The following is a 27,629-nucleotide window of genomic DNA, read 5'->3' as shown; positions in this document are numbered from 1 at the left end:
TCAGTATGACATCTCTAGCCGTCTCTTCTATTTCTAAGGCTTCTCAATCTCCTCAAGACAATCAAATGGCTATCAATCTGTGGGAGAAACGATTCGAGAAAAGACATTTTTCTTCGTAAGTTTCCGCACATCCGTCCTTTCACATGTTGGCCACCACGTCGGCTGGACGGTTGCCATCATCCTCCTATCGTCTTTCAACATTCCGGAGCCGAATTTCTAATCCACTGGCACTCAGGGACCCCGTAATTGCAAAACTCGACGTTGAATGCAATGAATTGGCTCAGACTTGGAAAAAGTTCCAAGAACATCTACCACAGCAAGATCAGGTCGGCTTCGACGAACGCCTTCAAGAGTTCCGCGATGTCTCGGCCATGATAGGCAATGTGCAGAACGTCTGGACGTCTAACCCACGCCAGCGCGTGTTTAGCCGTTCCATGGCACTCTGTGATCAGTTCATCTCTTCTGTCCATCTGCATTTGGTGCTATTGTCGGCCCTTCCTAGAAACGAAGCTTACATTGCTCTATTCCACGGTGTCTTGCAGTCGGTCATCAAAGTAAGGGTTTTGTACCAAACTTGCTCGTTTCCTTGAGTAAGAGTGACTGATCAACGGGATGCAATAGGCTTCTGCCGATTACCCCAGAGTCATTGAAGGTCTTCTCGCAATCCTGCTTCAGATCAACGATTTCGTTCGCCTTCCAGCGGGAGACCATGATCTCTCATCGAACAGAGACCTGGTCCTATCTATTGCAAACTTCTACGCTCTCATCTTCCTCTTGCTGGGAGAGTTTATGGATTGGTACGTCCGAAAGGCCAAGTGTCGGTTGCTGAACAGTCCTAGTCTGGACCCTTATCTGGATTTCGAGCATTTGCTACGCAGTATTCGACAGTGTGCCAAAGATTTCAGCCGCATGCTCACCGACGAGATGGATCTTGATACTGTGGGCTGCGTTGGGGAAAACAACATGTTTCAATACCCTGATCTTTTCTTGTGGGAACAAGCCCGACTGAAGCAGATCGGCTTGCAGAAATCGGATCGTCGGTTCGCCGCACAGAACGCTCTCACTCGTCAGTTGATTTGGGAAATCCAGCATGATGCGTCGGCGCGTGCCCAAATGGCTGCCAAGAGAGATGTCCTGCTCTCACAGTTGCTGGACTGTGCCAGTCAAAGTCTCCGCCCGGTCAGCCAACAAAACAGTGGTATTACATGCTGGACGACGGTTGCGACGCGCGACTTGGGTATGCATCATTGCTGAAAAAGGTTTCCAGATGAAGCTAATATATTTCTACTAAAGACGATTCACGATTTAATTGGTCTCGCGGTCCGAAACGAAAGTACACCCGAACCGATCTTCAGTTCTCTTCCCGGCATCTCCAGGACTTCTTCAATGCTAGCGACCAAGTGGCCGACTTCGAATCGGGCGTGGATGTTATCGCTGAAGATAGTGTGCTACAATCCTTACAACAGTGGGCGACAAACACTCATTCGCAGATGCTCGCTGTGGGCGGATCTCCACCCACCACCTTTCCCGACACCGTTGCCCTTTTCTCTGCTTGTTTCGCCACGTTTGCGCGACAGGCACGTCTTCCGGTCATTTCCCACTTTTGCTCCCTCCCGACTCAGTCTACAGATGCTTTGACTTTGTTCCAACAGGGTCTTATTGCCCTCGCTTACAGTCTGATACGGCAACTAATCGATTACCTCCCGCCGGTTGTGGAGAGCCACGAAGCTTGTGATTTGTGCGTGGAGCGTTTTACATCCTTGAATGGCACCCTTAGCTCGTGGAAAACGGTCCTCTCCCTTATCGATGCGCTTTTGCACTATGCACCACCACTGCTAGTCTGCGTGATTGATGGCCTCGATAAGCTCCAAGACGAGTCCACCGATGCCTATATCCGGGATCTGGTTCGCACTTTGATGATCCATACCAGACATCGGGTGGACAATACGGCAAACGGTTCTTGGAACCAAAAGGTGCTCCTCAAGGTTCTCTTTACCGTGGCTGATCGGCCCAGTTCCCTAGTTGAAACGATGTCGGAGACTCAACTCATACTGAGCGAGCCAAAGGGAGCAGACGAGCCGATCCCGACAGATGCCACTCCAGCCTCGGGCGTCGGAGTGGTGATGATGAATGCATAGAATACGACGCATATTGATGAGATGACGTTTAATCTGATGGATAGCATTTTCTTCTTCTGGTTCTCGGTTCAGGTGCAAATTCGGGTCGTCAGCATAGACTTTTTGCCCAGGCTGGGTTTGGTTTGGCCATGATATTAGCGACGCTCATGCCGGTATGGCAGGTTTCTTTCTCTTGTGTATTGATCCTAGAGATGTCTTAGTGGCGCTGTTTTTCCTACTAACTCTCGGAGGATAATGTCTCAATTTTCAGTTATTTTCAGTTGCTGTCTCGAATCTTGCGGCGTGGGCAAGGTCGTGACTTGGAACGGTGGCATCGTCAATATTGAACTCATACCCTGCGGTGAATCTCGTTTCTCGGGTTAGGCATGGGCAAAGTCCCTGTACATCTGTATTAATACGGTTCATGAAGAATTAGGAGCTCACGAGAAAGTACGTCCAGTGGTGAATGTCGGAAATAGGTTTCCATGTAGAACCATCCACCGGGCATCGAATTGAGCCTAAATGGATGATATCGACATATATTTGATTAAACGACTAGCGAATGAAGTGAGCCTTACTCAGGAGTATATGATCAACTTGCAAGGTAAGATGCGGAGGTCGAATTCCGCCTGATTCATGTTTATCAGTATAGACACCAGAGCACGTTGTAAGAGTCGTCATCATCTGTGGAGTCCAGCTCCATCTGTTCCCCGCAGTTCTTAGCATCATGATTCGATCCTCGGAATTCAAAACGGAGGCAGAGACTAGTTAAACAGCTCGACATCGTCGCGCAGTGTTGTGCACTCAGACTACCTGTTCAGACATCTGCTATAACACACTACGAGATGAATGGAAATCATTCGGCCCCCAGTCGACTGTTCGAGACGACTCCTCGAATCGAAGACTTCAAAGAGATATGCAGCCAGACCACCGACAAAGCCTCTTACCCTTTATCCTGGTGCATCGAGAAGAACATCCCCATCTACGATATAACCACCCTTGACCACCTCAACGGGGAACTCACCACCCATCTCCAAAACGAATGGCACCACGCCCTCAACACCGGCCCCGGCATCGTCGTGCTAAAGGGCATGTACCACCCAACCCACCACGGCCCAACCCTGACAGCTACCACCGAGGCCTTCGCCCACATCATCGCCCAAGAGCGCCTCACCGCAACAAAGAAAGGCGACCACTTCGCCGCCAGCGGCAAAAACGACCGCATCTGGAACTCCTTCAGCAAGCACGCGCTCCTCGACCCCCGCTCTTTTGTAGCGTACTACTCCAACCCCTGGCTGCGCCTCATCGCCGAGTCCTGGCTCGGCCCAGCCTACCGCATCACAGCCCAAGTCAACATCGTCAACCCCGGCGGCGCTGCCCAGGAATCCCACCGCGACTACCACCTCGGCTTCCAGGACGGCACCGCCACCGCCCGCTTCCCGCGCACCCTGCACCTCGCCTCGCAGTATCTCACGCTGCAGGGGGCCGTCGCGCACAGCGATATGCCGGCGCGCAGTGGGCCGACCCGCTTCCTCCCCTTCAGCCAGTGCTTTGAGCCTGGGTACCTCGCGTGGCGGGGGGAAGAGTTCCGGGCTTTTTTCCGGGAGAACTACGTTGCGCTGCCGCTGGAGCTGGGGGACGGGGTGTTTTTCAATCCGGCGGTGTTTCATGCGGCGGGGGCGAATGAGATGGCTCCTGGGGATGGGCCTGGCGGGGGGTTCCAGCGCAAGGCAAACCTGTTGCAGATTAGTTGTGCATTTGGGAAGACGATGGAGAGTATTGATACGGTGCCGATTGTGGAGAGGTGTTGGGGGGATATGGTGCGGCGGTGGGAGGAGGCGGGGGGACGGCTGGATGCGGAGCTCGAGGCGCTGGTGATGGCTGTTGCGGATGGGTATCCGTTTCCGACGAATCTGGATAGGAGGCCGCCGGCTCCCAGTGGGATGGCGCCGGAGAGTGAGCAGGAGATTGTCCTCAGAGGGTTGAAGGAGGGATGGGGGGTGGATAGGGTGGTAGAGGAGTTGAAGCAGATGAAGAGGGATTCAAGTGCTTGATCATTCGCTGGAAGATAGCCTAGGGTACAGATGAGCCTTGAAGAACGAGCTGGCAGACCTATGAAGCAATGGGCACTTGGAAGGGATCTTTGGTCTGAGAGGAGGTACGTTTAATAGATCAAGAGCATATTGGAAGTCTGGTAGTATCGATCATAAGCCCATGAAGTCTTTTATTTCATATGCTGTTATTGGCATTGATGACTTGATTCGTAAGAGACAACGACATCAAAGTAAATTGCTATTCCTAATAACAAAAGAAACCAGCGGTAAGTACATTCTGTCCAACCTTGTAGCTGAATGATCGACCCATGCCTCTCCAAAGCGACACCTTCATCAAGTCATCCACCGTATTGTATTCACCTCGACCATAGCATAGCAGTGTATCATCAGGATCTCGCAATATGGACCAAACGAAGAGCAACTATTTGGCACTGAACTGTCAGCTAAAGGATACTCCAAGGTTCAACGCACAGCTCACCTCCTGAGACACTGTATGAACTTCTCACACCTAATAAAGACCAGCAGGATGTTCGAAAACCACGCGAGGCCGACGACCGGTGTCTCCACGAAAGAGCTTTTTGCCTCTCACCCCTTCCAGCAAGGTCCTGTCATCCGGGTTGTGCAGGATCCTGTCTGGATCGCCAACAAAGCGCAGGGTACTCAGATTTCGAAGAGCCAACAGGTGATGGAATCCCCAAAGAATATCCAAAATGAGCTCATTCGGAAGAAGAGGACGAGCAATGCTGATATACTTCTCCGCGAACTCAAGTCTCTCCTTGCTGATGAACATAATGATCTCCAGAAGATCGATGTGCTTCATGAACCGGAGAAACACAGACACCAATCTCAGAGTAGGTCTCTCCTCGATTGTACAAGGATAGTTAAGTGGTGGGAGCTCGAACGACAGCCGACGGACAAACTGCTCTCGACGCGGGCCAATATTGCATAGGAAGCTGGTGGGCAAGCCCAGACGTCCGTTCCTGGGGAAGCAGAAGAATGTCTCCGAGTAGAAGAGGGGCATCGCTTCTTTGTATACGTCTTTGCTGACGCTGAGGATAGCCAGGAATTCTTGGGGCGTGTAGCGATACTCGTGGAGACGATGCTGGTCTTCTTGGGAGCGGTATTCGTTTGGGGCTCCTCTGTAGACGGAGGCATGGGGCTTGGCTGGATGGATGTACACCTCAAAGGCTTTGCAGGGAGGAGTCTCTGTGTTTTCACTGAGCCTGAATTCACTGACTCTGGTTCTCGCGTGGGGATAGATGAAGAACACGCGCCGGTAGATCTCAAGGCGCAGTTCACATGGGATCCGAAAGAGGATAGAAGTAGTTGAGTCTGCCATTTTGATGGCTTCCACAACCTGATCTTTGATCGATGTAGTTCAGTCAAAGGAGAGAAAGAGTTTAGAGAGGATCCGGATCATGGGAAGTGCTGGAGGTTATATGGCTAAAGATATAATAAGTGACGTTGGTTCACTCGCGACTGTTTATCGCTGTTTTCCGTTATAACATAGAAATATTCACCTTTCACTCATTACGCGAGAAACAGAAACAAGGAAAAGAGAGAGAAATCTACCTTTCCCTAGTTTTATTCACTATTATTCTTGAACTGTTGTCATCTCCTCTAACTGACATGGCAACCACTACACCTTTCACTGCTTCTGAGACAATTGCAAGGCACTTACTATCTTCAACTTCGGTCATTTCATCCTTTGTCCTTCGAGCTGGGTCTCTGTTCATCTTGAGCCAGACACCTAGATTCAGTGGGTTCAGCTTCATACCGTCGTTTGTAAGTCGCTTAGCTGTGTCTGTGAATAGTCTTCGAAGCAAGTCGAGCTAACTATCAATGATATATTAGTCTTGAACATTAAATTGAACGATAAACCAGTTCTTGACCAGTCGACGAGAGTTATAGCAACTTGATAACCATCATTACTCCCGTGTGTACGACTCTACCAGGGTCTACATCGGCGCGGTCCATCCCAGCAGCACATTGGACGGGCTCCCGCGCGCCTGGAATATAACAAACCATGACTCTTCTAACTTGGCAATGAACCTACTCATGCATGTTCACTTTTTGGATATTCTAGGTTTGTGATATGGACTATCCTAGACCTAGACCGGAAGGGGGATATGCTTAATTAAACAGGGTCTGATATCCAATTGACTTCGTGAATATTGGAATTAAGCGCTCTCACCTGTCAAGGCAGAATGCAGCAGGGTCTATTGTACTAATGGAGTATTTTGGATTCTATTTGAGAGGACATGCTCGACAGGGAATGAGACCAATCGGTTCAATTACATCAGGCTTAAGCGCTGCAGTGCCACAGCGGGAATGACGGGAGAAAGTAGGTCGGCCTCCATATACATTATCATGTTTTGAACTTGAACGGCTAAATGAGATATAGTACGCACTGGAAAGCATAAATAGTCGCGCATCTGCCCCGAATTCAAGTTACCAAGCTCAGAACTCCAAGTCATCAACATCGACATGCAAGTCTCCAGTCTCGTCTCTCTTACCCTCCTTTCTACCCTTGCCTCCGGCGCAGTCATTCATTCGGATTTTGTGAAAAGCCAGTCTGTCGACTGCCAGAAGCTCCAGGTTGCTCTCAGCGAGGCCGGGGCATACTATCGAGGACTACGGGCAAGCATATGTATGTATTCCATTAGATAAGAGTTGAAGCAGGTTCTAACTTTATTTGAAGATCACCTTTGCCAATAATCTTCATACACTTGAGAATCTAGGCAGTCGGACAATACGTCAATGCTATGATATGGCGTCTCCCTAGGTTATTGACGTTCCAATACGATTGTGTTTACTATACTGTTATATTTGTCTATATACTCTGCATGTACATATAAATGGCCGTCATATGTTTGATACCGAGGCTTTTAAGGCTAATTCAGACCGGCAATCGACCCTGCGGTCTCAGTGTTGAAAACTACTCCTATCCTACTCAACTTATCCCCAAACCGTTCATACCCCCGATCTACATGCGCGATTCCTTGAATGATTGTAACGCCCTCTGCAGATATCGCAGCAATCACCAGAGAGGCTCCCGCCCGGAGATCTGTCGCTGCCACTGTACTTGCAACGAGTCTCTCAGCGCCATGGATTACGGCTTTCTGTCCTACAAGCTGTATCTTCGCGCCCATGGCCAGTAGACCCGCTACATGGTTGAATCGTCGTTCAAAGACCGTTTCGTGTATTCGGCTGACACCCTGAGAGACGGACAGTAGCGTCATGAGCTGCGGTTGAAGATCAGTAGAAAGAGCTGGGTACGGTCCCGTCGTGATATCTGCGGCTTTGGGGTTGCTAGCTTTGATTATCATAATGATGGCTGGTGTCTCGATGGAGATACGGGCCCCAACCGTGCGGAGCTTCTCAATCAGTACGGTCTGGTGCTCTTCGCGGCACCCGTGGATCCGAAGCGGGTTACCAGCCATAGCTCCCAGAATGAGAAATGTCCCGCCTTCGATCCGGTCATCCATAACTCGGTAGTTGTACGGACGGAGTGGGATATCCCTTCCGTGGATTTCCAGATGCTCTGTCCCCACGCCGTGGATGACCATCCCCATGCTGATGAGACACTGGCACAGATCCACCACCTCGGGTTCTCGCGCGGCGTTGCGGATGTGGGTGACGCCTCTGGCTCGACATGCTGCCAGCATCAGGTTCATGGTCCCAGTGACGGTGGGTGTACGTAGCTGAAGAATTGTGCCCTGCAGCCCGGTACGCGGGACTCGAGCCTCAATCACCCTCTGCGTGAGGGTGACGCATGCGCCGAGTTTTTCAAGGCCGCTGATATGTTCGTCGATTGGACGTTTGCCGATCGTGCAACCACCTGGGAGTGAGATCTTTGCATGCCCGAAACGGGCCAAAAGGGGTCCCAGAGCGAGGACCGAGGCCCGGAGTGGCCGTGTCAGGCTGGCGGGTAGCTCCCGGTTTTCCATATGCGTCGTGTCAATCCGCAGGGAGTTAGACCTCCAGATGACTGTTCCACCGAGATACCGGAGGATGCTAGCGAAATTCTCGATGTCCGTCAGGACGGGGGCTCTTTCCAGCTTGCTTTCCCCCAAGGCGAGGATTGACGCTGCCATGATGGGCAGTCCTGCATTCTTGGAACCGGAGATGTATACATCGCCGACAACGTCACGGCCGCCTTCAATACTAATGAGATTGGGCGCCATTCCTGAAATCTTACAGAGAATATTTCATGTCGCTGAATTCGCCTTTTAAATCCAACCAGGCGGTGAAGTCCTGCAGCTGACGTGCAGACTGCAGTGCAGAACCCTCACATGGCGGTCCAATAGCAATGGGCACTGCCATCAATCTTCAGCTGAAGGAGGTTTGCGCCATTCGGAGAGATCATATCGATTCATCCCTTTTATGAACCATTATTTTGACATGGTCCTGCCTATCGGAACATCCCAGAGGCCAGTTCTGCACAATGGACAGATGGAGGAATATGTTGACCTGCTCCCCTACAACACATTCCATATCGCATCGACAGCTCGATACTTTGTCCGTGTGCAGCATCCGAATCAGCTAGAGGCATTGATGCGCTCGCCCATATTTCAGACTCGACCACACCTCGTCCTGGGTGGTGGTAGCAATATTCTATTTGCCAATGATACGTACGAGGGCATCGTGCTGAAAAACGAAATCAGCGGGATAGAAATTATTTCGCAGGACGAGAAGCACACAACACTTCGTGTTGGTGGCGGGGTCGCTTGGACAAAATTGGTCTCATACGGTCTCGACCATGGCCTCGGGGGACTTGAAAATCTGGCCCTTATCCCAGGCACGGTTGGCGCAGCACCGATACAGAATATCGGTGCGTACGGTGCGGAACTCAGCGATGTGCTCGAAAGTCTGTGCGCAATCGACTTGATTACTGGAGCCAGACGACAGATGTCCAATGCCGAATGTCAGTTCGGCTATCGGGACAGTGTGTTTAAACGGACTTTACAAGATGTATTCAATGCCAGTGTTACATTGAAACTCACCAATCCTGGCAACCATCGACTGAACACGACATATGGCTTAATTCGACGCATTCTGGAAAACCGGGGAGTGCAAGTCCCCACAATCCAGTCCGTCGCAGACGCTGTGTGTCTGCTACGCAGGAGCAAGTTGCCTGATCCAGAGTTTCTCGGAAATGCGGGCAGTTTCTTCAAGAACGCAGTCATGGACCAGCTTGCGTACGACGCTCTGCAGGCTGTTCACCCAGCGGTCCCTGTGTTTTCGAGGGCCGACGGCTCCAAAGTGATCCCAGCAGCTTGGCTGATCGAGAGATGCGGCTGGAAGGGCAGGAGAATTGGGCGCGTGGGAGTGTATGACCAGCATGCTCTCGTCATAGTGAACTACGGCAGCGTGAATAGCTTTGATGTCCTGGAGTTTGCCAGTCGAGTGCGGGAGGATGTGATGGGCCGATTCGGCATATGGCTTGAGTTGGAAGTAAGGATCGTCAGCAAGAAGTCAGTAGGCTCAGACTGAAGTATGAGACCCATAAATGTGAATAACAAGGGATCCGTGGTTGCGGGGAAAACGTGACGAAAACCAGATGATCTTGACCCATTACTTGGAATTGTGCAGAGAATATGTGCTCACAGCAGGACAGTGGCATATGTGAGGAGTTAATATGATGCAATCGTAATGGATGCGATTGCTCTGTATACGTGCATCAGGATGGATGCGATCTACTCTATATACATCCAAGGGTTGCACCAAGACTTCACTGAAACTCAGACAGTTAACTCGACCGTTAGACTATCGAGTGATTCGAATCTCAGGTCACGAATCCATAATCCATACTGAAGAATGTCAGCGTGTCCAGTCTAGACTGAGCAGACTTTTTCCAAGGCCTCAGCTAAGACGATGATGAAACGGTGGCTTGTCGGAATTGTCCGTTTGAGACTATTACGATACCAGAATACTGTCTACTGAGGAACCCAATAAAAGTCGACTCTGTGGGTGGCACAAAACCCTAGCGACCAATAGCCACTTGCTTCTATTTGCCCTGCAACTCTGATTGATTGATTATTTTCCTAATAGAAGGCTGCAACCTGAGATCTTTCCCACTCATATGGGACTAGCTTCTAACTTAAGTATGTACAGAGTACTCCGTATCTCTGGCATATCTTCTGTATTAGGATGTTATGTTCCTAGTCATTGCTGAGGAACCACATTCATGATAGTAGGAATGTGACCACGCGCAAGAATGCTCGGTCTCCTAGAAACACGTCGACACTCTGACCGTCAAATCAGCCGGAAATCCCTGGACCGATGAAAATACGTAGTATGATGTGATGATTGATCCACTGCCTCGACGACTGATCGGTGGCGTTCTGTTCCTGGAATGGTGAAACATTGCCCCAATAGAATTTTATCTCTCTCTCTCTCTCCAGTGAGCTATTGTCCATGGTTGATGCCTTAGTGAAATATTTTATTATTAGACTCATACATTCTATGGAGTTATTGCCTCAGGCCCCGTTTTTCTTTCTTCCTCATTCCTTTTCTCCATCGAATCTCTCTCTTCTTCCTCGCTCAGTTTGTTTCGTTTCTTTCTTCGATCTGATCTTCATCGCATTAGATCATACTGACCTCTCGTTCCCCATCTGGCCACTAACCCCAGTCTGTCTTTCCAATCGCTCAATCGCATTCTCTCTTCTTCTTCTTCTTGTCTTTCTTGCTTCGCTTGGTTCGGCCCACCACTCCACTGTCCCCGCACGCCGTCGGCCTCTGGTTCTTTCGCTTGTGTCGAGTCTACGTATTTGGTCAATCCTTGGAGGGCGCCGGTTCAAACGGCCTCGCGCCTAATCAGATCGCTTTTCTCTGGATCAACGAGTCGATCTCGGGTGATAATAGCTCGCTTGGCTTGTCGCAAAAACCCAGGCACTGGTTCGCTGGCCCTTCGCCCCACTCAATTTCCCTTGTCAGGGCTGCAGGTCAGCTTCTAGGCCGTTGCTCGCTTTTCCCTCTGGGTTAGTGTCAGACAGTCAAAAGTATAAAGTCAGAGAAATCGTGGTCATTGGACCCGTTTTCTCTCCTTCTCGTTCGTTTCGATGTCCGGTCGACCTGGACTCACGGAGAAGCGTTTGTCGGCCCATCGCTTTCAACCGCTTCCTGATTACTCAAATGATACCATAATGGCCAGTCCACACGACGTTACGATTGATATTCCCCTGACCAATGTCCCCAGTCGCACTCCGACGGGGGCGCGGAGGGGGAGTGCGCACACGGCCACTTCTCCAGCGGCCTACCACCCTCCCATTGAGGATGTTCACACCAACACCAGCGAGAAGGCTGGTTTGGTCGCCGGTACTGGGCCTGGCCGTCGCAAGAGAACCGTTGACGACTCGACGGGCCGTTCGCTCGAGGAACCTGAAGATGGCACCCTCACGCGGATGGGGAGAATCTACCAGGCCATTCTCAACTTCTCTATCGTTACGAGGTACATTATTTATGTCACCCCGATCGCGCTCTTGATTGCGATTCCAATCATTGTGGGAGCCACGGCTGCGCAAGATGCGAGAATTGGCGGCGTGACACTGCCTTGGTTCTTTGCCTGGATTGAGGTTGTCTGGTTGAGTTTGTGGATTTGCAAAATTATCGCTCATTTTCTCCCATACCTGTTTCAGTTCCTCTGTGGAATTGTCAGCCCGGGAACTCGCAAGTATGCTCTCATCCTGCGCGCACTAGAACTGCCCATCGCGACGGTCTTCTGGACCATTGTCTCGTTGGTGACTTTCCTTCCGGTTATGACATATAACCCCGAGAAGAAGCGGACCGGCGATAATTCCACCAAGCCCTGGGAGAAATCCGTCAAGAATATCTTGTTCGCTTTGTTTGTCTGTAGCTTGATTTTGCTGGCGGAGAAATTCCTGGTCCAGCTCATCTCCATCAGCTACCACCGAAAGCAATTCGACTTGAAGATCAAGGAGTCGAAGCGGAACATTGAGCTTATTGGTCAGCTTTACGACGCCTCCCGCAACATGTTCCCTATGTACTGCAAGGAGTTTCGCGAGGAGGATATGATCATTTCCGATTCGCTCTTGACTGCAGCCACCGCGAAGGGACCCGTCCACTCGCGCTCCAGCTCCTCGATGCCCCTCAAGCTGATTCGCAATGTCGGTCATAACGTTGGTCGATTTGGTGACCGAGTTACTGCCGCCTTTGGTGGTGTCGCCCACGAAATCACCGGCAAAGAAGTGTTCAACCCCACTTCCGTGCGCGGTATTGTCACACAGGCCCTGGAGCGCCGAAAGGCCGCCGAAGCTTTAGCACGCCGAATCTGGATGTCTTTTGTCATTGAGGGCAGGGATGCTCTATACCCCGACGACATCGCCGAGGTCTTGGGAGCCGGCAAAGAGATGATCGCTGAGGAATGTTTCCATATGCTCGATCGCGACGGCAACGGTGATATCAGCCTGGACGAGATGGTTATGGTTGTCGGGGAGATTGGTCGCAACCGAAAGGCCCTCAACAACAGCATGTACGATGTCGACCAGGCCATCCATGTTTTGGACAACTTGCTGCTGACCGTCGCCGGTATTATCGCGGTGCTGGTTTTCATTTCGTTTGTGACGAGCGGTTTCGGTACCGTCATCGCGGCCGGCGCTACCTCTCTTCTCTCTCTCAGTTTCGTATTCGCGACAACCGCCCAGGAAGTCCTGGGCTCGTGCATCTTCCTGTTCGTCAAGCATCCCTTTGATATTGGTGACCGGGTCGAGATTAGCGAAAAGGACTACATAGTCGAGCGCATTTCGCTGCTGTATACCGTCTTTAAATCGGTGACGGATCAGCGCGTGACTCAGGTGCCCAACGTTGTCCTCAACACTCTCTGGGTTGACAACTTCACTCGTTCCAACGCCATGCACGAAACACTCAAGATTCCCGTCAGCTTCGACACTACATTTGCCGACATCCAGCTCCTCCGCGATGAGATGGAAAGATTCGTCCGTGACAAGGAGAACTACCGTGACTTCCAGCCGGATGTCGACCTTGACGTGGTTGGTGTCGGCGACATGGATAAGCTTGAGCTGACCGTCAGCATCCGCCACAAATCCAACTGGGCTAACGAGTCGATCCGTGCCATGCGTCGCTCCAAATTCATGTGCGCCTTGGTTAGCGCCGTGCGCAAGATTCCCATCCGCGCTCCTGGTGCTGCCGCGGAGGACGCCGCAGGCGACAGCGAGAACAAGGACGACAAGCCCGACAAGCCCGACGCCGACAACGCAGAGCAGAACAACATCACGCGGACCGCCTCCGGCCAGCGACGCGCAGCAGCGGCCGGGACAACCGTGGATGCAGCCGCCCAGGAACAGGCTCGATCAACCGGCTTCAGCGCCAGCCAGTCATCCGGCACGCTACAACGCCGCGGCGGCTCTTCCTCCACCGACTCGGGCTACTTGGAACGCTCCAACAGTCGCACCCCGAACGAAGTGGACAACTACCAGACCCCCGCCGCCTCGCCCAACCAGAACCGCCAACTCAGCGTCAACTACGGCAATCTCGGCCGTGAACCGTCCACCGGCCGCCGCAAGGCAGGTACCAGCACCACCGACCAGCAACCCGCCCAGCCTTCCCCCACCGCAGGCGGAGTCCCCATCATCGCGGAGCCCGTGCCCCCTCTTCCTCGCCAGCAGCCGCCGGCAGCCCCTGCATCACAGGGGATCCCCTCCGAGTATCCCTCGTATCCCAGCATGTCCAACTACGGAGGTAGTTTCTACGGATCTCATAGCCAGGAGACGGCGTACGATCCGGAGCAGCCGCTCGAGCTCCCGTCGGCGATAGAGCACTCCGACTCGGACTCTTACCGAAGGTTCCCCGGTTCGCCGGGGGTGCAACAGCGCTACCCTGATGACCATTCCAGGAATTGGAATCAGTCTCGGCCGCCGTATGGAGGACAATAGTCAGGTTACTGAGCACAAAACGGATGGCGTTGGTGGTATTTTGATTCATTTTTGTATTGGTATGGTATGGAATATGGGTGATGATCTGATGCATATAGTGGGCTGTGAAATCTATGTCCAACTAGCCAATCAACAAGTAATTCGAAGAACGTAACGAGAATTCTATTCGCATATAATATACATCTGACGGTCACGCCGTCATCAATCCCGGAACGTACTGGTCCACTACTTAGTCCCGGTCTCCTTCCACGGATACGACACCTGATCATCCTTGCGCACCCAGATCTTCGTCCGCTTCTTGTTAACAACATGCTCGACAAACACCTCCCGCGTATACTGCGCCTTGAACTTGCGAATCCACCGCGGATCCCACAGCTCGCTCGCAATCCCCAGATCCTTGCAGCAGCGCACCAGCGCATTAGACCGACACCCTTCTGTTGCAGTCGGGATCCCATCCGGCGTGAAGTAATCCTGCTCGCCCCGCGCGACAGACACTAACCTGTACACCCATTAGCCCTTATTCACGTCTCCCCTACTCTACCTCCCAAAGCGAAGCAAGATACATACCGCCCATTACAAACCAAAGCATACTCCCTCGTCACCGTGCGCGGCGTAACAATACTCTCACTCCGCGGCACAAGGCCCCAACCCCCCGGCCCAAATGCCCGGTTCAAGATCCGCCGGTACTTGATCTCGGGGAGGTACAGGATGCCATCGGGCTTGATCTCGACTTCTTCGGGGTCGACTTCCGCGAGGAGGATATCGGCTACTTCCTTGGGGAACGGCGCGGCGGAGAGCCCGTGGAAGGAGCGCGTCCAGTCGATTTTTTCTTCGGGGGGTGAGTCCGGCGAGAGAGGGGCGTCGGCGAAACCGGTTTTGGAGATGTTGGTTGTGGTTTGGTGGGTGGGTGTTGGGGCGAGGATGCGGGCGGTGCGGTCGTCTGTTGTGGGTGCGGGTGCGGTGGAGGTGGTGGATGGTTTTGCTGGCAGGGTTGGTGTAGAGGCAATAGGAGGTTTGGGGGCTGTCCGGGTTGCTGGGTTGTTGCTGTTGTTGGTGGTGATGGATTTGTAGGAAGAGGTGGTGGTGATTGATCTGGTAAGGGCGAGGATGTGCTGGCTGGTGGATCGGGAGTGCAGTCTAGATGGAACTTTTGTAAAGTTTGTAGACTCTATTAGCCGCAGAGAGCGGCGCATATGCGATGAAGCCATGCTGATGGTGGGGTGAGTATGGTTCGTTGGTAGGTCTTCTCATGCGGAGATGAGCTTGACGTCGCGTCTGTATAATGTCACGTGATCTACATGGTCAATACCTACAGTGTCTGAATTGGCAGAGATTGAGCTGGAAAGTGGTGATGTCTATATATGATTACAATAGAGACATCTATAGTACAGGCTAAATATCCAATTGACTCGTTCTCTGGCCCTAAGCATCCTTGGTTTGAGTCCGCTGGTCATTGCCCTTGCGCTTCCAGCACTCGCGAAATGCTTCCATCTGCCAGACATACTCATCAGCTTCGATTCTCAGGTACATACGATAAGGTGGAAACCAAAGCTAGATGGGGGATGATGCAGTGCTTGTATTCAGCTGCAGCAGTCTCATCGTGACTCACCTCGTCCTTGCACAGTCTCCAGTCCTTCTTCGTAAAATAGCAGTCGTTCATTTTATCCTGCTCCACTGTTGATCCTCAATTAGCAGCTGTCTATCAGCCCATAATCTTGATTGTAAACTCACCTGCGCAACCGGTGCTGAAGATCCGCTTGTCCCTGTCCCCCGATGACTCCGCATTAGTCCAGATCTTCAATCTCCGAGAATCAAGTCCAAACAAGAAATCCTACCATTCATCAGGTTCATCGTCGTCCACTTCCGGGACCACCGCGGGCTTATCCTCCTTCTTCGACATCTTGTTCAATTGCTCTAACGTGAGCTGTATAAGCCTGTGAGTTGTGTTTGAGAAAGAATTGACCGTTCGTCCGTTCGGAGACCGACTCGCCGCATTCGCGACATGACCGCAACCACGCCCAACCTCACTGGCAAGAAGCTCAACGTTCTAGTCTACTCCGGTTCGCTCACCCAATCCGCATGGAGATCAAATAATCTAATCAGTTCTTCCCCCTCTCCAGGCAATGGTAGCACCGTCGAATCCGTCCGACACTGCCTCTACACCCTCCGCCGCCTCCTCGCCCCGCACTATGCCGTGATCCCCGTGACCGCCGACATGCTCATCAAGGAGCCATGGACGCTAACTTGCGCCTTGCTGGTGATACCCGGAGGAGCTGATCTGGGGTACTGTCGATCCCTCAATGGCACGGGCAACCGCCGCATCGAGCAGTTTGTCAAGCGCGGCGGCGCCTACCTCGGTTTCTGCGCGGGGGGTTACTACGGCTCCCAGCGATGCGAGTTCGAGGTCGGCGATAAGACGATGGAGGTGGTCGGGGATCGGGAACTGGCGTTTTTCCCCGGGATATGTCGCGGCGGTGCGTTTCCGGGGTTTGTGTACCACAGCGAGGTGGGCGCGCGCGCGGCCGACCTCAAGGTCTCCAAGGATGTACTGCAAGATGGTGTGGTGCCGGAGGGGTTCAAGTGCTATTACAACGGAGGTGGGGTCTTTGTTGATGCGCCACTGTATGCCGACAAGGGCGTGGAGGTTTTGGCCAGCTACACGGAGGAATTGAATGTTGATCCTGGCACCGGTGCGGCTGCTGTCGTCTACTGTAAGGTGGGCGAGGGAGCGGCCATTCTGACCGGACCGCATCCAGAGTACGTTCTTCAGAGGATTCAAGGGGCAACTGACTGACGCAATGAACAGGTTCGCAGCGGCAAACCTGGACAAAAAGGCTGGGGGCGAGGAATATGCCAAAGTGGTGGATGCGCTGGCAGCGGACGATAAAGCTCGCACCGACTTCTTGAAGGCATGTTTATCCAAGCTGGGCGTGCAGGTCACTCAGAATACCACGACTGTGCCATCACTTTCGTCGTTGCACCTGTCGTCTCAGAATCCGGCTGATACATCCCGCATCCGATCGTCGTTGCGAGAGGTGATTAGCGCCGAGGGGGATGAAGAATTCATCAAAGATGAAAACGATACGTTTCGTCTCGAGAAATCTGGAACTTGGAGTATGAGTTCATTGGAGGAGTCTCTGCCTCAGTCTGAACAGGGTGCAAGCGAGGGTATTGTCGATTACAACGCAATCATCAAACCTTTGGTGATCCACGATGAGCTTCCATCCTCAAAAGCAACTCCTTATTTCAATCACCATGCATTCTACGCCAATCTTGAACAGTACCAGTCACAGATGCGGGAAGGTACTGGCTGTTTCGGTTCGAGCATCATGTATGGCGAGGTGGTCACTAGTACAAATACGATTCTGGAAAAGTATGTCTAAGCTGAACATTTTATCTTCAGAGCTGACTGGTACAGGAACCCCAAATTACTCCGTAAACTGCCGCATGGATTCACAGCGACAGCAACCACCCAGGTCGCTGGCCGCGGCCGAGGCTCCAATGTCTGGGTTTCTCCAGCAGGGGCCCTGATCTTTTCGACGGTCGTAAGGCACCCGATCGAAAAGATCCAGTCTGCCCCGGTGGTTTTCATTCAGTATCTGGCGGCAATGGCGGTCGTACGGGGCATCAAGAGCTACGACGTGGGCTTTGAGAACATGCCAGTCAAGCTCAAATGGCCCAATGACGTTTGTAAGTTCGGTCCTCTCATCCAAATAGGGCTAGCTAATGAGTACAGATGCCTTGGACCCCGAAAACCCGGACAAGAAGCACTATACCAAGATCTGCGGAATCCTCATCAACTCGCTCTTCTCCTCGAACGAATACATCGCCGTCGTGGGAATCGGCATCAATGCCACGAACGCCTCTCCAACTACCTCGCTCAATGCACTAGCCTCTCGCTTTGTCTCCAATAAATCCGCCCCAATCACACTCGAGAAACTCCTGGCCCGGTGCCTCACCACGTTCGAGGAGCTGTACGCCCGCTTCCTGCGGACAGGCTTTGACCGGGAGTTTGAGACCATGTACTACGACGACTGGCTGCACATGCACCAGGTTGTCACATTAGAGGAAGAAGGCGGAGCGCGAGCCCGGATCAAGGGTATCACTCGGGATTATGGGTTGCTGCTGGCGGAGGAGTTGGGGTGGGACGATCGACCTACGGGACGAGTGTGGCAGTTGCAGAGTGACAGCAACAGTTTTGATTTCTTCCGAGGATTGGTCAAGAGGAAGGTATAGACAGTCAGTCTCAATCCAGTGTATACACCTCAATAAATTAGGTAATGATCAAGCCAAGAGCAGACCAAGATAAGCCGTGCCAAGGAGGCTTGTTCGCCTTAGACTCTGGGCATAATGGAGACACAGTAGTAGCCTGGCTGGCAGCAACCGATGGGCACTCAAGTAGATAACGGCCTCTCTAGTGCAATCACAAGATACTGTGAACTATGAGGGATTAATGCACTGACAACACACTACAACACACCCAGCTAAAGAAGCTCGGATCTATGATACATCCAATGAACCACCGCCAATGCAGGCCCCGGCGCCATGCCACCTGGAGACACACCATCAACAAAGCAGAACCAGATCATGTGCCGACTCACCAGGCAGCATGATTCCTACAGAGAAGTCTAGTTGGAGGATATGATCAGACACTATCTCAGAATGAAACAAGACTATCTAGCCCCGGGCTAGTAACTTCAGCAATGAAATAAATCTCACCGTCCCGTCCCGCTCATCTCAAGCCCAGTGTCTCTCAGCTCATCGGTCTACCGCAAGGACCCCCAGCTATCGCTTAGCACATACACATACATATAACAAGCTCATCATGTTCAACATGTTCAACCTCAACCCCTTCAGTTCCAAAAGCAAGAGCGCCAGCAACCTACCTGGGACCCTGACACCCTTGCCATGACACAGCCATCTACACCTGCGGCACCCACTCAACTCATCTCCTAGCAGCCAGTACGCATCCTTCCAACCGTCCATCCCTTTCCTACTAATACAGTATGAACTTACGCTTACCCTATTGTCTAGCCCGCACAAGAACAAATGGACATGAGACTACGTGGCAGCGGTGAGAAGGAGGATATCTGCTGTGGAGTGTAGGTTTTTCCTTTCCTTTCCTGTACTATATGATGAGTGCTGGTGCTAATATATAGGTGAAGATGTGCGGGGCTTGCTTGTTTTGAGTGTTGCGAGTGTTGCTGTTAGTGGGTTACCAGGGATATAATGTTGATAATGGTTGGGTAGTAGATTATATAAATTATAGTGATGAATTGATGCAGGCGTTCTCTTGAATGAAGGCTGGTTACCACTTCTAGGTTTGATATGCTCATTTGTCATGCAAAACTGGTATCATAAATATTGGTTGTGTATATTAAGCAAATACACTGCGAATGCGACTACAAAGTGAGAAACCCTAAGAAGCTAGTTACGCGGCCTCGCGAAGCCGGACAGTAACATTATCCGCCGGAGCACTGGTCAGATTCAGAGAATGCCGGATCTCCAGATGCGGCTGCACGTCCTCAATCGCGTCGAAGCGCTGCAGCAACCGAACCAGAACGTACCCCGCTTCGGTGAGGGCAAACTGTTGCCCGATGCAGATGCGCGGCCCGCCGTTGAACGGGACATAATCCCAGCCTACCTTGCGATCGACCCAGCGGCTCGGCTTGAACTCCTCGGCATCAGGCCCCCAGACGTCCCTGCGCCGGTGCAGAATGTGCACGTTGTAGACGACGGGCTGGCCCTTGCGTATGTAGATGGGCTGGGTGCCGTCGCTGCCTCCGCCGCGGGGGAGGGTGGTATCCCTCGTCGCGGAGCGGCGGTTGCCGGGGACCACGGGGAACAGACGCAGGGTCTCGTTCAGACAGTATTGCAGGTATTGGCAGGACTTGAGGGCGGCGAAGGTGATGTTGCGGGGTTGGTCGTAAGTCCCGAATTCGTCGACGATGGTCTGTCGGAGCTTGTGGAACTCTGCCGGGTGGCGTGCGAGCATCAGCACTGTCCAACTGAGCAGGGACGCGGTGGTATCGCGCCCCGCGAGGAGGATGTTCAACAGCTGCGAGCGCAGTTCGATCGGGTCCTGAGTCACAGAAACCAGAGCGTGCAGGAAGACGTATTGGGACGATTTGTCCGGGTTCGCGAGCTTGCCTTCGCGGGCGGCTTTGAGCGCTTTGTGCACGACGCGGTCCACGTATGCGTGCACCTCGTTCTCCGCGTGGCGACACTCCTTGTTGTTCACGATCCAGTACAGTTTCTCGAAGCGAGCCCGTTGTGCTGCGTACCATTGCGACTTGTCAAAGTAGTAGGGGAATTTGTCCACGGGAGTCTGACCACCGTTCAGGGCCGACAGCTGGCTCTCAACGCTCTCTCCAAAGAGGAATTCGGTCGCAGAGTCGATGGTGAGACGGAAGAAGATGGACTGGATGTCCACTGCGTCGGTCCACTTTCCGTTGACGACAGGCATCGCCTGCATTGCCTTTTGCACATGCCGTTCTTCCAGGTCAAGATCACTGATCTGATCACGCGTGAACTGAGGACGGAGCAGACCTCTGGCGTGAGACCATTCCTCGCCATCAGAACTGAACTACACCCAAGTTGTTAGCATGCCTCACAAATTCTGCATATTCATGGGGCAAAACCTACAATGCCAGCACCTAGAAGGGGGTGTAGAGCTTGCCGTCGAGGAGCGCCCAGCTCAAAGTCCTTGAATTGAGTGGCTAGAATGGCTTGGATGTTCTTCGGATCCGTTGTGAAATAATTTTCACGTCCCATTTGCCTGAACCGGAAGGTCGTAACATATCGGCCCTCGCGGTCGCTCATGAGCGCGACTCGGCGCTCAACCATCGGTAGAAGCTTTTTCGCTTTATCTGCTGCCAAAGCCTCTTTGAGAACACTGATACCTAGAGGATCACTAGGATAAAGAGGGATTGAACCACAGCCTAGTCGGCGGGCATTTTGCGCGTGCTGCCATCTCGTAACCAGCGTCCACAGCAGACGGAGGGCAACAGCCACAGCCGCGATCGTCAGAAGCGGCAAACCCATCGTAATAGGAAGTTAAACGGATGAAAGACTAGAGACTCTGGCAGTTCAAATCCCATATTTCTCTGGGATGGATCCTCGCTGTTTATGAAGTATGCCAGCGGAACGTGACTTTAGCCGAGGCCCTATAATGGACGCAAGGTGGGGAAAGGGGGCACAAGAACAATGAGGACGACGAACAATGCAACCATCTTCTTCATAGTGATTCTTATGCTATGTATGCTTGACAAGATCTTGGATGAGGTCACTGCGCATGGAATTCTGGTCACTCATGTTTCATCTGGCTCTTGCCTGACTGTTCTAGTACCACCTGTAGCACCCAGGCTGTGCCATCGGGCATATGCGAAGTGACGAATCATGATCACTCTATCAAAGAATCATACCTACCGAGGGAGTGTTTCTCTACCTTCGCAGGTTTGACTATTGATCTGGCATGTGTGGCGATGCCACATCGAAACATTTGGAAGATGACTGGCCAGCTTAATCTCCATGAAGAGCCTAGTTTGTGTCGATCACCGTAGATGCCGGTCCTAGCCATCGGTGTATCCGAATCACTGTGCAGCTACTGCAGAATCTAGATAGAGATCGGGCAATACAATTACCTATCTTGGGTTATGGATCCAAGGTCCGTCCAGTTATAAAGGATCGTGCGGGTTTCAGGGACGGCTTTTCATGACCAACGACAAGTCCTAAGCTGTTATGTTACGAGTTGCATTCGAGGCGAACAGGACTTGGGGCCCAGGAGCTCATGCAAGAAGCACACTTGCACCATAGTCGTTAGGCAACGGAAATTTACCTATTCGGCCCAGGTCTTCATCTCGGCTTTAGCCGAATCACACAATGAACAGTTATTTTTGGCTACTTGAAAGGAGTGCCAGTTGACCAGTTCGCTTTGGAGCTACAATCTTTCAACTGCACTTGGCAAGTCGGAAGGTCATATTCTCTGCGCTTGAAAATAGTTAGCATTTGTAAACGTCGGCATCTTGAATCCCCTGGTACAAAATCAACAGGAATCGAGGTTACCCTGAGCCATGGAAATCTGGAATGCCCACTGCGGGACCAGAGATGGTCAAAAGGTGGAACGTTATGGATCAGAATGCCATTATTGAGTTTAAAACCAACGGCATCTCGCGTGCTCAGTTAATTGCTGGTCTTCAGCTCGAACCTTCCATATTAACAAGGTTCTTTAAGATATCACAACATGATATATGATGCCAAAGAAACGATTTGACTGTGGATCGACTGAGATCTCAAATGTTTCGAGCCTTGAGCAGATTTAGGCCAGCTTGAGACTAAGCCTAAATTGGATAGCTATATGTACAAAGCGGTGGTGAATGCAGAAGGCGGTAGATATATTTCCGGCAGTATTGCTCTGTTGGGTCTGATGACCTCAAGCTGCCAGCCCAACTCTTATGACTCTCTGCCCATGCTTTGAGATTGTGATCAATCTGAACATCGAGTGGCGAACTTCGACTCTTTTGCTTCTCTTGGTCAGATATTACTTATTGCTAAGCAGTGGATTACCCCTCACGAGCGTTGGTCCTTCCTGCTTCTTGTTCGTGTGCCCAACAACGACACTTGGCGTTGGCGCTTCATAGCTCCCCGTCATACCACCCATCAGCTGGCTGAAATTGTCTCTCTGGAGCCTGGACTGCACGCAAGCTTCAATTCTTCTATATATTATCTTTCTCCCAGATATTTAGTTGTTGTTCTTATAAGCGTTTGATACGACCAAACAACAATGTGCATCGCATTAATTTCCACAGCTCACCCCTCCTATCCTCTGATCGTTATCGATAACAGGGATGTATGCGAATATCGGCCTCGGAGCACCTTGTTACCTACATAAACTAACAGTAATCAGGAATTCCTCCGTCGTCCAACATCCTTCGCCGACTGGTGGCCGGAACCCAGCACCAACGTTCTTGGAGGCAGAGATCTGGCTCGAGCCACACATGGGACATGGATGGGGCTTACAAAAGAAGGGAAAATAGCCGTGCTGACCAACTATCGGGAGACTACAGCGGATGAGCCTAGTGGGGTACACAGTCGAGGCCTGATTGTCAACAACTGGCTTACAGCGGACCCCGAGCAAAGGCAATCCACCAGAGATTTCGTGCAGGGAATGGTAGCCTCGTCCGAGATCAAAAATGTCGGCGGATTCAGCCTGGTTTGTGGTTATGTCAATGAGCCGCTAGCCATCGTATCGAACCGGTCAGCCAATATGGACGAGATCTCTTGGGTTGCCACAGAAAAGGGTCAGACATTGGGACTCAGTAACACGACGTTCGGCGATCGCTCCTGGCCAAAGATCCTCGACGGGGAAAAGCTGATGAATGAGGCCATCAATGCGCATGCGCAAGCGGGTGAAGACGAAGATCAACTCATCAACCGGCTACTTCAAGTCCTGAGCAGGGATACTCTCCCCAGGCTCTCGGGAGACGCCACTTTGGAAACCTACCTCCTCCTGCTACGACAAAGTATCTTCGTCCCAGTTATTGGAGCACGGGCAGAGAAACCTAGGGCAGCCGACGAGGTTGCTGCAGCTCGCGATACGGACAGGGTTCCAGTCGAAAGTCAACCGCCGCATGATTCGCTGGACAAGTCATTCTTGCAGGGCGCATACGGAACTCAGAAACAGACCGTGGTGCTCGTAAGTGCGAATGGAAGAGTGAGATACTTTGAACGTACGCTCTATGATAATGATGTAAATGCAATTCCCACCGGCAAAGGCGATAGGTCATTTGAGTTCCACGTCAGCCGATAATGGAATAGCATGTTCATAGTATCGAACTTCTTTCCCCGAAACATCCTACCTCTTCAATGAACCGTACCAGTTGTATCAAATGCTGGCAGAACGGGCACTTTCACTGCCTGACTGTCATAGGTAGCTCGCCAGAATTGTGTCCAACCAGAGACGGTTACCAGGCCATACTCCATGTGTTTTCCCATCCCGCGGTATAAGCTATTCTTGTACCGTCATCAGACAGTCACAAACAGATCAGTAATAATAAGGTAACCCCCTATTTTCCTGCTCGAGACTCCAGTACATGCTCAATTGTAGAGAGCTCATTAAACATACAATCTAAAAAAAGTTAGTTTCCTGATGGCTGACTTCCGGTGGGTCTTGTTAAGTGTGTCTCACTTTGACCTTTGCAGCATTCAACTTCCAGTTATTCCTATCCATCCGCAATTAAGTCCAATGTTTCCAACCATCGATTCCAGGATTGCCAAAGCATGTATCCTGACGTCGGAACCTCAGATATGTTGGTTTAGACAAACCCCGGTACAAGCTTTCGGTTGCACGATCCGAAACGACCGTTGCTCACCGTGCCTGAACCATCAACGGCCCAGATCCTACCAATGACCCCGAAATAATTTCTCCGCCCAACGAGCACATTCCTGGAGCGCTACGCTGTTTCATCTAAAGCAGAGCTCCTCTCATCCTTCGGTTTACCCACACCGAACGAAATCGAGCAATTGCATTGGATATTTGTCTGATGCCGATGATGCTATCCGAGTCTGGAACAGTTCCTCGCCGTCTCCTTAATCAAATTCACTCAGGATCCAATATACGGATCAGGCACCAGTGTAGTTATTCGCCGACTAAGCCTTCTGGCCATCGCTGAGCCTGCTTTGTCCCACTTCACGTTGGACGCCGAAGAACTGGGTTGACTGGAATACCGGAGATGAAGACTTAATATCGCGTCTCGGACAATGATCGGTTCCATCCACTCCTCCTTGATAGCGCCACTACGATTGTTCAACGTTTCGTTCTAGATGATGCATGATGCATCATCGAATTCATGGCTCAGGCCCGGAGAGTTATGTCGACTTTGTTCTTTTTACCACCTTCCGAAGTGTCAAAAGATGAGCTGCCAGGGAACTCGGTTAGTGGCTAGTGGCTAGTGGCCACAGCTAATGGAGAACTCGAAGCTTGGACGGATGCTTGATCCCTTGCAATATGAATTATATGATATCGATGTGACCCACGCTGTGGAGCCATGCCAGAGGCAGAGAAGCTTGCCTCGATATTAAAGCTGTGGAGCTTTGGAAATGAACGGGGATCACTGAACCGCATATTCCGATATGACGAGGTCTATATAACATGAGCACGATGGACCAGTTCTCTGAGGGCCTCTCTCTCTTCCCCCTATAACTCAAGACTGGTTTCTTGTCACTCATTAGACTTTGATTTTCGTCTTTCGTCTTTCTTTTTCGCCCTTTACTTTACTGCTTTTCGACAAACTCGACACACATTCTTTAAACCACCACAATGAGAATCAGCAACTTGATCATGGCCGCCAGCGCTGCTGGTCTTGTCAGCGCTCTGCCCGTACGCGAGATGGCCAAAAAACGCTCTTCTGGATTTACCTGTATGTTGTGGCGATACTCCTGCCGTGGTATGGTATCTCGATTAGACTAACACTATACGCCTGCAGGGGTCGGTATCAACGAATCTGGTGCGGAATTTGGTAGCAGCATCCCCGGAAATCTGGGTACCGACTACACATGGCCCGATACCTCCAAGATTCAGACTCTGCGGGATGCGGGTATGAACATCTTCCGTGTTCCATTCTTGATGGAGCGTCTGGTGCCCAGCTCCATGACCGGTAAACCGGATGCCACTTACCTAAGCGACCTGAAGAAGGTAGGGCCGAGACATTTGCTTGACGTGATGAGATGCTTATTCGGCGATAGACCGTCGAGTTCATTACCGACAGTGGTGCTTATGCCGTTCTTGATCCTCATAACTATGGAAGATAGTAAGTCATGGTTGGTCTTTACCAGCGGAGTGGTAACTAAATTCCGCCGTACAGCTCTGGAAGTATCATTTCCTCTACTTCTGACTTCCAGGCATTCTGGAAGACCGTCGCTAGCGAATTTGCCTCCAATGACAAGGTCATCTTCGATACCAGTGAGACTCCCAACCACTCGGAGACATTTCAGCTTTGATTGCTTGGATTTGTTAGGCTGATCTTTCCAGACAATGAATACCACGATATGGACCAGACTCTGGTGCTCAATTTGAACCAGGCCGCCATCAATGGTATCCGTGCTGCCGGTGCCACGACGCAATACATCTTTGTTGAGGGTAACCACTACAGTGGTGCCTGGACCTGGACTGACAACAATGACAACCTTAAGGGTCTGAAGGATCCTGAGGACAAGATCGTCTTTGAGATGCACCAGTACCTTGATTCGGACGGTTCTGGTACCTCTGAGTCCTGCGTCAGCTCCACTATCGGCCAGGAGCGTGTGAAGTCTGCCACTCAGTGGCTGAAGGACAACAGTCTCAAAGGATTCCTCGGAGAGTTCGCCGGTGGTGTCAACTCCCAGTGCGAGACGGCCGTTGAGGGCCTTCTCTCTTACATGTCCGAGAACAGCGACGTCTGGCTTGGTGCTGAGTGGTGGTCTGCCGGTCCCTGGTGGGGAACTTATATGTACAGTCTGGAGCCTACTAGCGGTCCTGCCTACTCAACCTACCTTCCCATTCTGAAGAAGTACTTTGTCAGCGGCACCGGCTCTTCGTCCTCTTCCTCTTCCTCCACCACCGGCTCTACTACTTCTGTGAACAAGCCAACCACTTCTGCCCCTACCCAGGCTCAGGTCGTCGACACCTCTTCCCCTTCCTCTACTCCTACTCCATCCTCTGTGCCTGCAGCCGAGGCTCCCGCTCCCACGCCTATTGAGGCTGCTAAGCCTTCCAGTGCTGCTTCGACAACCCCGACGACCACCGCTGCTTCGACTTCAGATTCTCACTCGGACTCTGATTCTGCTTGCGATGCCTCCGAGCCTGCAGACGAGGCCGCTCTGCCCAGTGCTACTCCAACCACTCCGGCGACCGCTGCTGCTTCGAGTTCTGCTTCTGCCTCTGGCGTCGCCAAGCACTGGTACCAGTGTGGTGGAATCAACTGGACCGGCCCTACAAACTGCGAGAGCGGCTACACCTGTGTTAAGCAGAATCCTTACTACCACCAGTGTGTTTAATTTAACCGTCGGTCGCTGCACTCGGAGGGGGACAGGCAGCTGCGGATGAGGTGAGTTGTTGGACGTTTAGGATAGACGAGGTCGCACGACCACATTTCGCTTCGATTGTACATGTAGTTCAAAGATAGTATTTCATAACCTGCCAACCTTTGTGTAACCAACTATGCATTACTATCCACTGCATGGAAGAATAGGCCTAAGTTGCGCATCACATGCTAGAGCTAGCCAGCTAGACCAGTGCCAAATTTACAATGATGAGAAACTTACTTCCTAATCCAGCAATTATTTGATATGATACGATCAAGTGACAAGTGACTGATTCGTCCTTCTCGTACGAACAGAACCGCAAATATTCGGACCTCGGCTCTGCAAAGCTCGCTCGGACGAAACAGACGTCCAGGGTCCGGTCCGTGGAAAGACGTAGAGAAATCAGTGGACGGGACGAGGGTATCGGCGACTGGAGCGAGAAAGCCCCGACTGCCGTCGCCGATTAGTTATCCTTCACACTGTGG

General features: G+C 51.7%; 11 protein-coding genes across 11 annotated transcripts; 7 read left to right on the top strand and 4 right to left on the bottom strand.

Moving 5' to 3' along the window:
* Positions 1 to 143: 143 nt before the first annotated feature.
* NFIA_085110 (uncharacterized protein) lies at positions 144 to 2,138 on the top strand (the record flags this gene model as incomplete). Its single annotated transcript, XM_001260454.1, has 3 exons — positions 144 to 554; positions 622 to 1,237; positions 1,294 to 2,138. 3 exons carry the CDS (start codon positions 144 to 146, stop codon positions 2,136 to 2,138), a joined length of 1,872 nt encoding a protein of 623 aa, XP_001260455.1.
* An 824-nt stretch (positions 2,139 to 2,962) lies between these two features.
* NFIA_085100 (phytanoyl-CoA dioxygenase family protein) lies at positions 2,963 to 4,171 on the top strand (the record flags this gene model as incomplete). The annotated part of the gene is made up of 1 exon (XM_001260453.1): positions 2,963 to 4,171. The coding sequence occupies one exon, from the start codon at positions 2,963 to 2,965 to the stop codon at positions 4,169 to 4,171; it is 1,209 nt and encodes a 402-aa protein (XP_001260454.1).
* A 508-nt stretch (positions 4,172 to 4,679) lies between these two features.
* Positions 4,680 to 5,510, bottom strand: NFIA_085090 (uncharacterized protein; the record flags this gene model as incomplete). Its single annotated transcript, XM_001260452.1, has 1 exon — positions 4,680 to 5,510. One exon carries the CDS (start codon positions 5,508 to 5,510, stop codon positions 4,680 to 4,682), a length of 831 nt encoding a protein of 276 aa, XP_001260453.1.
* A 1,555-nt stretch (positions 5,511 to 7,065) lies between these two features.
* Positions 7,066 to 8,358, bottom strand: udpA (UDP-N-acetylglucosamine 1-carboxyvinyltransferase family protein; the record flags this gene model as incomplete). Its single annotated transcript, XM_001260451.1, has 1 exon — positions 7,066 to 8,358. One exon carries the CDS (start codon positions 8,356 to 8,358, stop codon positions 7,066 to 7,068), a length of 1,293 nt encoding a protein of 430 aa, XP_001260452.1.
* Positions 8,359 to 8,575: 217 nt separating this feature from the next.
* NFIA_085070 (putative UDP-N-acetylmuramate dehydrogenase) lies at positions 8,576 to 9,667 on the top strand (the record flags this gene model as incomplete). The annotated part of the gene is made up of 1 exon (XM_001260450.1): positions 8,576 to 9,667. The coding sequence occupies one exon, from the start codon at positions 8,576 to 8,578 to the stop codon at positions 9,665 to 9,667; it is 1,092 nt and encodes a 363-aa protein (XP_001260451.1).
* Positions 9,668 to 11,319: 1,652 nt separating this feature from the next.
* NFIA_085060 (serine/threonine protein kinase) lies at positions 11,320 to 14,085 on the top strand (the record flags this gene model as incomplete). Its single annotated transcript, XM_001260449.1, has 1 exon — positions 11,320 to 14,085. The coding sequence occupies one exon, from the start codon at positions 11,320 to 11,322 to the stop codon at positions 14,083 to 14,085; it is 2,766 nt and encodes a 921-aa protein (XP_001260450.1).
* A 225-nt stretch (positions 14,086 to 14,310) lies between these two features.
* On the bottom strand, positions 14,311 to 15,293 carry NFIA_085050 (putative mitochondrial genome maintenance protein Mgm101; the record flags this gene model as incomplete). Its single annotated transcript, XM_001260448.1, has 2 exons — positions 14,311 to 14,584; positions 14,653 to 15,293. 2 exons carry the CDS (start codon positions 15,291 to 15,293, stop codon positions 14,311 to 14,313), a joined length of 915 nt encoding a protein of 304 aa, XP_001260449.1.
* A 794-nt stretch (positions 15,294 to 16,087) lies between these two features.
* Positions 16,088 to 18,321, top strand: NFIA_085040 (biotin--[acetyl-CoA-carboxylase] ligase BPL1; the record flags this gene model as incomplete). Its single annotated transcript, XM_001260447.1, has 5 exons — positions 16,088 to 16,145; positions 16,206 to 16,842; positions 16,892 to 17,458; positions 17,504 to 17,775; positions 17,822 to 18,321. 5 exons carry the CDS (start codon positions 16,088 to 16,090, stop codon positions 18,319 to 18,321), a joined length of 2,034 nt encoding a protein of 677 aa, XP_001260448.1.
* A 1,195-nt stretch (positions 18,322 to 19,516) lies between these two features.
* On the bottom strand, positions 19,517 to 21,129 carry NFIA_085030 (cytochrome P450; the record flags this gene model as incomplete). The annotated part of the gene is made up of 2 exons (XM_001260446.1): positions 19,517 to 20,671; positions 20,731 to 21,129. The coding sequence occupies 2 exons, from the start codon at positions 21,127 to 21,129 to the stop codon at positions 19,517 to 19,519; spliced, it is 1,554 nt and encodes a 517-aa protein (XP_001260447.1).
* A 1,738-nt stretch (positions 21,130 to 22,867) lies between these two features.
* On the top strand, positions 22,868 to 23,893 carry NFIA_085020 (NRDE family protein; the record flags this gene model as incomplete). Its single annotated transcript, XM_001260445.1, has 2 exons — positions 22,868 to 22,933; positions 22,991 to 23,893. The coding sequence occupies 2 exons, from the start codon at positions 22,868 to 22,870 to the stop codon at positions 23,891 to 23,893; spliced, it is 969 nt and encodes a 322-aa protein (XP_001260446.1).
* A 1,509-nt stretch (positions 23,894 to 25,402) lies between these two features.
* Positions 25,403 to 27,117, top strand: egl3 (putative extracellular endoglucanase/cellulase; the record flags this gene model as incomplete). Its single annotated transcript, XM_001260444.1, has 5 exons — positions 25,403 to 25,502; positions 25,569 to 25,777; positions 25,828 to 25,892; positions 25,947 to 26,044; positions 26,114 to 27,117. The coding sequence occupies 5 exons, from the start codon at positions 25,403 to 25,405 to the stop codon at positions 27,115 to 27,117; spliced, it is 1,476 nt and encodes a 491-aa protein (XP_001260445.1).
* Between the last annotated feature and the right edge of the window lie 512 nt (positions 27,118 to 27,629).

This window comes from Aspergillus fischeri, genomic scaffold, assembly GCF_000149645.3.
Source record: "Aspergillus fischeri NRRL 181 1099437636264 genomic scaffold, whole genome shotgun sequence".
Lineage (NCBI taxonomy): Eukaryota > Fungi > Ascomycota > Eurotiomycetes > Eurotiales > Aspergillaceae > Aspergillus > Aspergillus fischeri.
Note: the sequence above shows the minus strand (reverse complement) of the source record. Positions and strands in the feature narration are given on the sequence as shown.